Here is an 8,843-nt window from a genome sequence, read left to right on the forward strand (position 1 = left end):
TGTACATGTCATGTGATCAGACATGTATTGCATAGGGTAAGTAATCCTAGCTCTACTCAGCCAGGCTACTGACGGCTGTGTCTCAATTTTCTTGTCTAAAATGGGTCATGTGATAATGGTGACAGTGAAATGGAGCTGTATATAAAAGGTTTACCACAGTTTATGGCACATAGTAAGTAATCTGTACACAGTAACTGTTATTGTGATTTTACTCAGGTTTTTCATCTTGCAATCTGTTTTTTTCTTGAGGAATAATCCTAGAGGGGTAGTGTCCTGAGGGCTCAGTGGGAAAGTGAAGTGCCTGGGAGCTTAGCACAGTTATTTTGTTTTTTGGTTTTGGGTTTTTTTTTTGGTACTGGGGATCAAACTCAGGACCTTGTGCTTTTGAGGCAGGTGCAGTGCCACTGAGCTAAATTCCTGGCCCCAGTTATTTAATTTTTATCACAAACCCAGCATGTACTTTCTATCACTTTATTCCTTTGGAATTTTAAGACACTGGTTTTTTACACACCCTAACATTTATGGTACTGAGTTGCTGTTAAGGATTTTATAAATGAGAACTTACCAATTCTTTTCAGGTGAGGGCCTTGTAGTTTGGAGAAGTACAATATGATCTCCTATGGTTATATTTGAAGAGAATTTTTGTTTAGAAATATATGTAGATAGCCAAATGTGCCACACGCATATAATCCTAGCACTGGGGAGGCTGCAGCAGGAGGATTGCTGTGAGCTTGAGGCCAGCCTGGACATAGCAGGACCCTGTCTCAAAAAACCAAAAAGGAAAAAATGTGGATAAAACAAAAAATAAAACCATAACTCAGGTGTCAGGATTGGAGTATTGAATAGGAGATGGCATTTTAGCCCAGGTTGCCTGATTTGCCATATTGTCATCTGCCTAGTTCATTACAGTGCACACATCTGTCACATTGTTCTTTTATTTTTATTTTTTATGTGATTTTTTTGGGGGGTGTGGGGGGATACCAAGAATTGAACTTAGGACCTTGTGCTTGCCAGGCAGGCATGGCACCACTGAGCTAAACCCCAGGCCCAATTTTTTTTTTAATGTTTATGATACATAATAATTACATTCATTTTATTCTTAATGACTTCCTGCCAGAGCGACACCACAGGCAAGCTGGGCTTTGAGGAGTTCAAGTACTTGTGGAACAATATCAAAAAGTGGCAGGTATATAGCAGCCTCTGAAACTCCTTGCACTCAGACCCCCAAGCCATGGAGACCCCGTGCTCCATGGTGCTCAGTTGGACACTGTCCTCTCCATCCGCATAGGCCATATACAAACGGTTTGACATTGACCGATCTGGGACCATCTGCAGCAGTGAACTCCCAGGGGCCTTTGAGGCAGCAGGTGGGTCTGGCAGGGACCTGGTATGTGTGTGTTGGGCAAGGGATGATGCAACTGCATTGGCCTGAGCCTGAATCCTGGGAATGAGAGTAGATTGGGCTATGTGGCCTTCACACCTAAGGGGCTAAACCATTCCCAGGGTTCCACCTGAATGAACATCTCTATAACATGATCATCCGGCGCTACTCTGACGAGGGAGGGAACATGGACTTCGACAACTTCATCAGCTGCTTGGTCAGGCTGGATGCCATGTTCCGTGAGTGACACCCCAGCTCTCCCCTTGGGTGGGGATTTGTTCTACCTCCACTAGCCAAGGTCTCTAAGCCTGACCTTGAGATGGGCAAGGCTAGGGGCGCAGCAGTGACCGAAATGGCTCCAGTTCCTACCCTCATGGAGCTCACAGTTGGGGCTGTCTATTGACAGTCACCTAGACTCATGTGGCCAGCATCTGGGAGCCTGAGGGAAGCCCAGGGGCCTTTTCGGACACAGGAGGCAACTGATACCACCCAGGGGACCAGGGAGGGCTCTGAGGGTAAGGACCCATGCAAGTATCGACCTGAAAGACAAACAGGAGTAAACCCAGTGAAAGGGCAGGGAAGAAAGTTGTGGGCCAAGAAACTGGCCCATGGAAAGGCCTAAAAGGAAAGAGAAGACTGTGCTTTTGGGGCTTTTTGTTGGACTCTTACTTCTAAGAGGGCTGAAGAGGGGTGGGATGAGGAGGCAGAGGACTGGGAGGCTCAGTAGGGACCAGGTCATGCGGGCTTTGTTTTGTGTGGTGCTTGAGATTGCTAGGGCCTTGCATGTGGTAACTAAACATGAATTCTATCACTGAGCTATATCCCAGCCCCAGTGAAGGCTTTTTTCTTTTTTGGTACAGGGGATTAAATGTGAGAGTACTCTACCACTGAGCTACACTCCCAGCCCTTTTTATTTTTTATTTGGAGAAAAGAGCTTGCTAAGTTAAGTTGCCCAGGCTGGCCTTGAACTTTTGATCTTCCTGCTTCAGTCTCTTGAGTAGCTGGGGTTTCAGTCATGTACCACAGCACCCAGCCCCATGAGGACATTTATAAGCATTAATGTTCTGAACCCTTAAGACATCCCTGAGGGCTTTAGTGCAAAGGCCCTGTGTTCAATTCTTAGTACCAAAAAAAAATTAATAATTAAAATAAAATAATTAATATATGGAGAGCACTTTACACAGTGGTTGGCGTGTAGTAAATACTCAATGAAGTCCTAGCTATTATTATTTTGTGTATATTATTATCCTAAAAGCCAGCAACCCCCCTCCTCCCCACTAAAACCTTCCTTTCTCCTCTAGGTGCCTTCAAATCTCTTGATAAAGATGGCACAGGACAAATCCAGGTGAACATCCAAGAGGTAAGAAACCCCATCCTCAGGTGTGGGTGATCAGCTCTGAGGTCCCCCTCCCTCGATCCTATATCTGGGCGAAGCATCTGCCACTCAGGCCTTCCCTGCTCCTCACTCTGTGCCTCCTTCTTCCAGTGGCTGCAGCTGACTATGTATTCTTGATCGAGACTCCAAGCTGCGCCTTGCTGTAGGAGCCAACATGGACCCATCCTCCCAGGGCCCATCTGTCTGCAGTCACATATGCATAGGTCCTATTCCCACAGGCCTTTTTTCCCCCAGCCCTTGGCACCCAGCTTCTCAGTCAGCAGCCGGGTCCCCACATGCCCCAACATGCCATGCCCTGAGTTACCCTGGCTCTATGACATCCTCATATGCTCTGCCCAAGGGTCACCACACCCATCTCACACCCTCTCCATTACCTTTCTCTGTACCTGTACCAAGCCCACTACTTGTGTTGCTTCCGTGCCCCAAGGGCCATCTCAGTTCTGGAGGATCACTCAAGTCCCTGGCATACTCATTCACAGTTACCACCCAGGCAGCCAAATAAACTCCAGTCATTAGGCCCACATATCTCTGTGCCTTTGCCTGTACTCTGCTCCCAGCGGGCCAGGCCCAGGAGGAAATAAATGTGCCCCAGTTGCTGCTCCCTATGGGATCTGCCTTCTGTTCTGAGAGGTGAGGGGTGGCTTGGGCTCTGGGGAAGTAGTGAGGGTCCTGGAGAGTGGGTGGGGTTAATGCCTGTCTTGGGGCTGGATCTGGATGTCTCACATTCCTTCTCTCCTCTACATCTTTTTTTTCTTACACTGGGTTCCACTCAGCTATAGCCTGGTTCTTGCTGAGATCCCTGGTTCTTGCTGATTTCAGGTGCTGTAGCCAAATCCCAGTCTGGTAGGAGATCTCAATGACCCCTGCCTCTATCTCCCAGGGCGTCCCCACCGTGGGGTGTGTGTGTGTGTGTGTGTGTGTGTGTGTGTGTGTGTGTGTGTGTGTGATACTGGGAATTGAACCTAGAGGCACTCTACCACTGAGTTACATCCCTAGACATTTTAATTTTTTTTTAATTTTGAGACAGGGTCTCACTAAGTTGACCTGGTGGGACATTTGAACTTGCAGTCCTCCAGCCTCAGTTTCCCTCGGTGCTGGGATTTTAGGTGTGTACCACTGCACCTGATCTATCTATCTTTCTTTCTCTCTCTCTCTCTCTCTCTCTTTTTCTTTCTTTCTTTTTTCTTTTCTCTTCTTTTCTTTCTTTTGCAGTACTGGGCATGAGGGTACACACCTGTAACACCTATAATCCCAGCACTCTGGAGGGTGAGGCAGGAGGATTACTGTGAGTCTAAGGCTAGCCTGAACTACATAGCTAGATCCCATCTCAAAAAAAGAATGGGATTGACCCCATGGTCTGCATACTGAGCTACATCCCCATTACCCCCCAAAATGGGATTGAATCCAGGGTCTTCATGCTGAACTGCATCTCCAATCTTTTTATTTTGAGACAATCTTGCTAAGTTGCCTGGCCTGGGCTGGAATTTGCAGTCCTCCTGCCTCAGCCTCCTAGAGTGCATGTCCATCCTCTCTAGCTTCAGTCTTTGAACCAATCTGTCCTTACTTGGCTCTGCTTCTGTTGTGTCCTGGACCAGGCTCAGCATTCTCCTCCCCTCTTGGGCCTCTGCAGAGGGAAGGGCTGCCCTCCTGGGATATAAGGCACTGTCTCACTTACGGACACCACTCCAGGTCCTCAGGCCCCAAGTTTGAGGCAGCCCAGGGCTTGGAGTCTTCAGTGCAGTGCTGAGTAGCCTAGGAGTAGCCCTGGGGCTACTTGAGGGACTAAGGGCTAGGGCAGCAGACATCCCTGGCTGGCAGGAAGATGGGCTGGGACGAGCACACACACACAGACACCAGAGCTGGCTGGGTTCCCAAGAAGCCTGCACGTTTATTGGTGTTTGTCCACGTCCCCCAGTCCTCTGGGCTTCTTGGTCTCACTTCTTGTGGGGGAAGGAGGCCCAGCCAAGGCAGTACAAGCTGTAGGCAGTGCCTAGGAAGGGAGTGAGGGTCAGGGAATGAGACCTCAACCCCCTCCTTCCGGTCCCAGCCTCTTCTTAGGCTTTTAAGACCCTCTGCAGTTTCCCATCAACAGCCTGGATCCCAGTCCAATTCAGGCACCAGCTCCCTTCCAAACAGGACTCCTGGCGGGATACCCCCCCCCATTCATTGATTAGGACCTGCAACCTAAACCCTGAGTAGGTCACGGCCAGCCTTGTCCCCACCAAGCACTCACCCCCCAGAGTCAGCGCCATGGTCAGTCGGTACAGGACGTTGTCGGTGGTCCCGCCCTTCAGGTGCACAGGGAGGTCATTGTTCTCCTGGGTGTGGGGTGTCGGTTAGGGAAGGGGTGCTCACTGCTCTGCAGACAGCATCCCAGGATCCCTTAGAGGCCACGCCCTCTCCTTGGAGGCCCCGCCCCCCTCCTAGCTCACCTGGAAGAGTTTCTGCTTCTCAGCCACCCGGTTCTGGAAGCGGTGCCGGGAGCTGGAGCTGAAGGACCGAATCAGCGCTTGGGAGACCTTCGGGGATAGGAGGGGAGGGGTTGCTGGCGCCCAGAGGGGTGACCCCCAGTGGGCCCGGCGGGCGGGGGTGGGAGTGATCCTTCTGTTTGAAGCCGGGACGTGGGGGTCCCAACTGGGGAGGGTCTCAAAGGCAAGGTCGGAACTGCTGGCGAGGGCGAGGGCGAGGGTGATGACGGGGAGGGCCCTCCTGTCAAGAAGAGTGCCGGCCCGGTGTGGTGGCGCGCACCCTTTGTCACAGCACCAGGAAGGGCGAAGCAAGAGGATCCCAGGTTGGAGGCCACACTGGGCAATTTAATGAGACCTTATCTCAAAATAAAAAGGGTAATTCCAGCACTCAGGAGGCCGAGGCAAGAGGATTACTGCGAGTTCGAGGCCAGCCTGACCCACAGAGCAAGACCCTGTCTCAAAAAACCACAAATAAATATAAAAAGGGTTGGGGAGGCCGGGGATTTAGCTCAGTAGTTCCGTCGCCTGCCTCGCAAACGCAAGGCCCCGAGTTCGATCGCTGGTACCCCCCCCCCCCCAAAAGGGGTTGGGGATGTAGCTCAATGTGAAGGCCTAGAGTTCAACCTCTAGTTACACACACATCACAAACATACAGGCACGCGCTCCCCTCCTGGATAGGGGTAGGGTTCCCAGTGAAGTTAGAGAAACTCTGGCTGAAGGGAGCAGGTTTAAACCCGCGGCTCTGGGGCCCCTTGGTGGGCCAGCAGTCCCCGAAGCTTGGGGTTGGGGGAGGGGGGGGTCCCAGGCTGCTCAGCAGGGAGCCCCAGATCCTGAAGGGGGCTCACGTTCCTAGGCCCCCGATCCCGCAAGTCAGGAGTCCCGTGTTAGGGTGAGGGCTTCTGGGTTGGGGGCCCTGGTCCGGCCCGCAGGGGCCCTCACCAGTAGGGCCCTCATCCTGTCTTCAGCGGGCGGCGGGCGGCAGCTGGAGTCACCTCCCCTCTCCGCCAAGGACGGACACACTGCCCTCCCTCCGGGGAATCCCAAGCCACGCCCGCCACGCACCACAGCTGCGGAACGTGGCGGGGATGGGGGGGAGGGAGTCGGGTGCGTCCAATGCGGCGCCGGGACACGGTGACCCGGTCCCGCGCGGGTGCGGCTGCCCTCGTCTCGCAGCTCTGTCGGCCCAAGCGGAGAGAACCGCAGTACTAGGGAGTGCGCGTCCTTCCGGGATCTCTCCCTACCGGGCTAGTATTGGAGAGCGCGAGTAGAGGGTAGGGGCAAAGTTAAACCAGGGTTCGAACTCCTTGTTCTATCTGGAGTGATTGCATCTGAGCCTTATTTCCGTATTGTGTTTGAGACACAGTCTGGCTACGTTGTTCAGGATGGCCTTGAACTCACTATGTAGCTCAGGTTGGCTCCGGAGTTCCTCCTGCCTCAGCCTCCTTAGTGCTAGGATGACAGATGTGCATCACCTCGGCCAGCTCTTATTTCCATCTTTGCAACCGAAGGTGATATTAGGACCTTCCTCAGAGGTTTGTTTTGAGCATAACTGATCTATCGCAGTAATTGCAGAGAAAAAGCAAGGGATATTATATCTCGAGTTAAAGTTCATATATTATGAATTTGAGGCAAGGCTGGGCTCCATAGTGAATTCAAGGCCAGCCTGAACTACATATCAAGACCCTGTCTCAAAAAAAAAAAAAAAACCTAAAACAAACAATAACAACAAAACACCAAACAAAAATAGCTGGACAGCCCATCGTGGTGTACGCCTGTGATCCCAGAATTCAGGAGGCTGAGGCAGCAGGATTGCCATGAGTTCAAGCCCAGCCTGAACTACACAGTGAAACTTTGTCTCAAAAAACCAAAAGAAAAAAAAAAACCAAAAGAATGGCAAATGCTTCGTTCCTGAGTTTGAACCCTGGTACGAAAAAAAAAAAACAACCCTAAAGAAGAAAGAGAGAGAGAGAGAGAGAGAGAGAGAGAGAGAGAGAGAGACAGAATTGTTCCCCAGCTGGACAACTAGGTGCTTTAGCAAGACCTGTCTCAAAAATAAATAAAATTTTTTCGTTGTTCTCCATTCAGCTTTTTTTTTTTTTTTGGTACCAGGGATCAAACTCGGAACCACTAAGCTAAATCTCCAGCCCCAGACTTTTTTTTTTTTTTTCTTGAGACAGGGTCTCACTGTTTTGTGAGTGGCTGAGATTAAAGGCACGGGCCACCACACGCTGGCTCTCTCCCTTTCTAATTGGTGTATTTTAAAGTGAATTCCAACATCATATCTTATATTTGAGTATGTAGCCCTCCGAAAGGCAGGCAGGTCTGACTGAGCATGTCTTGTGATCAGACATGCAAACTAGGCAGTGGGAGAGAATGTGGACACAGCAAGCAATGGCTGGCCCTTTCTGAACGGTGGAGTCTTCTTTTTCCTGAGGTTAGGCTGTTAATGTCAATGCTTAAGGTAAAAACAGTGTAGATTTTTGTTATTGTTTTTATTTTGTTTTTTTGAGACAGGGTCTCACTATGTAGTTCAGGCTGGCTTTGAACTCACTGTGGACCCTAGGCTGGCCTCCAACTCACATCGAGCCTCCTGCCTCAGCCTCCCAAAGTGCTGGGATTACAGGGATGTGCCATCATGCCTGGCAAAAATAGTGTAGTTAAAACCTCCCATATTTTCAGATGGCCTCATATTGGGTTTTCTTTTTTTGTTTGTTTTGCTTCTGCAGTGCTGGGGATTGAGCCCTGGGCCTAGTGCATTCTAAGCAAGCCCTCTGTCACCAAGCTACATCCCAGCCCAAACACTGGAACATACTGGGAACTAGGACATTATCTTTCTTTATGTAAACGTAGCCCTCTTCTTCCATCGTTAAACAGTTCACTGTGGCTTTGGCTAAACACCAGTGTTAGGTTTGTGTTCAGGGAACATGTTGTATGAAAAACTCACTCATCCAGGTAAGAGATGGGAATCAAGTGTTGGTACCTAGAAAATGATATCCTAAAACAGGGACCTTGGCAATTGAGAAAACCACAGAAACAGCAAGATCTCTCTTTTATCGGTCTCCAGCCTTTCCAGGTGAAGTGTGGTTATAAGGGAATTCTCTGACCTACCTTGCCTGAGCTAGGTCATGAGAACCTCATTCAAACCTGGGTGTGATGGTGAACAACTGTAATCCCAGCACTCTGGGAGACCTAGGCAGGAAGATTACAAATTCAAGCCTAGCTGAGAAATTTAGTAATTTAGAGAGACCCTGCTTCAAAATTTAAAAATTGGGGGGAGGGGGGCTGGAGATATAGCTCAGTGTGAAGGCCCTAGGTTCAATCCACACTACACCTCCCTTCCAAATTGAGAGAGGGCCTACCCTATTTCTAGCCTAGGAAGAATCTAAACAAACAGGCCTTGCTGGTGACCCCCTTTTTACCCCCAGTTCACCACCTTTAGATCATACACTTTGTGTCTAATCATACTTCTACATGTCTGTCTTTGCTTCAGTGAACCTTAGCATGCATTTGAACAGTTTGTGTGGCTCCTTAGGTCTTCATTTCTGAAGCCTCCCGTGTTACATAAAACATGAATACATTTTGAGGTCCTTTTTCTTGT

General features: G+C 49.9%; 2 protein-coding genes across 7 annotated transcripts in view; one reads left to right on the forward strand and one right to left on the reverse strand.

Annotated features, from left to right (window-relative positions):
* Positions 1–8,843, forward strand: part of Capns1 (calpain small subunit 1) — a 32,483-nt gene that overhangs the window by 5,237 nt on the left and 18,403 nt on the right. For 4 of the 5 annotated variants that reach the window (XM_021239543.2, XM_004858977.4, XM_087191327.1 and 1 more), the window contains 5 exons: positions 1,118–1,186; positions 1,289–1,367; positions 1,504–1,620; positions 2,683–2,741; positions 2,868–3,382. In XM_021239543.2, coding sequence (XP_021095202.1) covers positions 1,118–1,186; positions 1,289–1,367; positions 1,504–1,620; positions 2,683–2,741; positions 2,868–2,894 — 351 coding nt within the window. In that variant the 3' untranslated portion in view covers positions 2,895–3,382. Of the gene's footprint in view, positions 1–1,117; positions 1,187–1,288; positions 1,368–1,503; positions 1,621–2,682; positions 2,742–2,867; positions 3,383–8,843 lie in introns of those variants that run through there. The other variant, XM_087191325.1, reaches the window with a different exon arrangement.
* Cox7a1 (cytochrome c oxidase subunit 7A1) lies at positions 4,642–6,345 on the reverse strand. 2 transcript variants are annotated; one of them, XM_004858978.4, is made up of 4 exons: positions 6,185–6,345; positions 5,210–5,296; positions 5,011–5,095; positions 4,642–4,767 (listed from the first exon to the last, which is right to left on the reverse strand). In XM_004858978.4, exons 1-4 carry the CDS (start codon positions 6,197–6,199, stop codon positions 4,712–4,714), a joined length of 243 nt encoding a protein of 80 aa, XP_004859035.1. In that variant the 5' UTR covers positions 6,200–6,345; the 3' UTR covers positions 4,642–4,711. The 2 variants fall into 2 exon arrangements, with proteins under 2 accessions (XP_004859035.1, XP_087047477.1); XM_087191351.1 differs by having other exon boundaries at positions 4,642–4,918.

This window comes from Heterocephalus glaber, unplaced genomic scaffold (genome assembly GCF_053883595.1).
Source record: "Heterocephalus glaber isolate CG9 unplaced genomic scaffold, H.glaber_assembly_v1.0 deba00001561, whole genome shotgun sequence".
In the NCBI taxonomy this organism is placed as follows: domain Eukaryota; kingdom Metazoa; phylum Chordata; class Mammalia; order Rodentia; family Bathyergidae; genus Heterocephalus; species Heterocephalus glaber.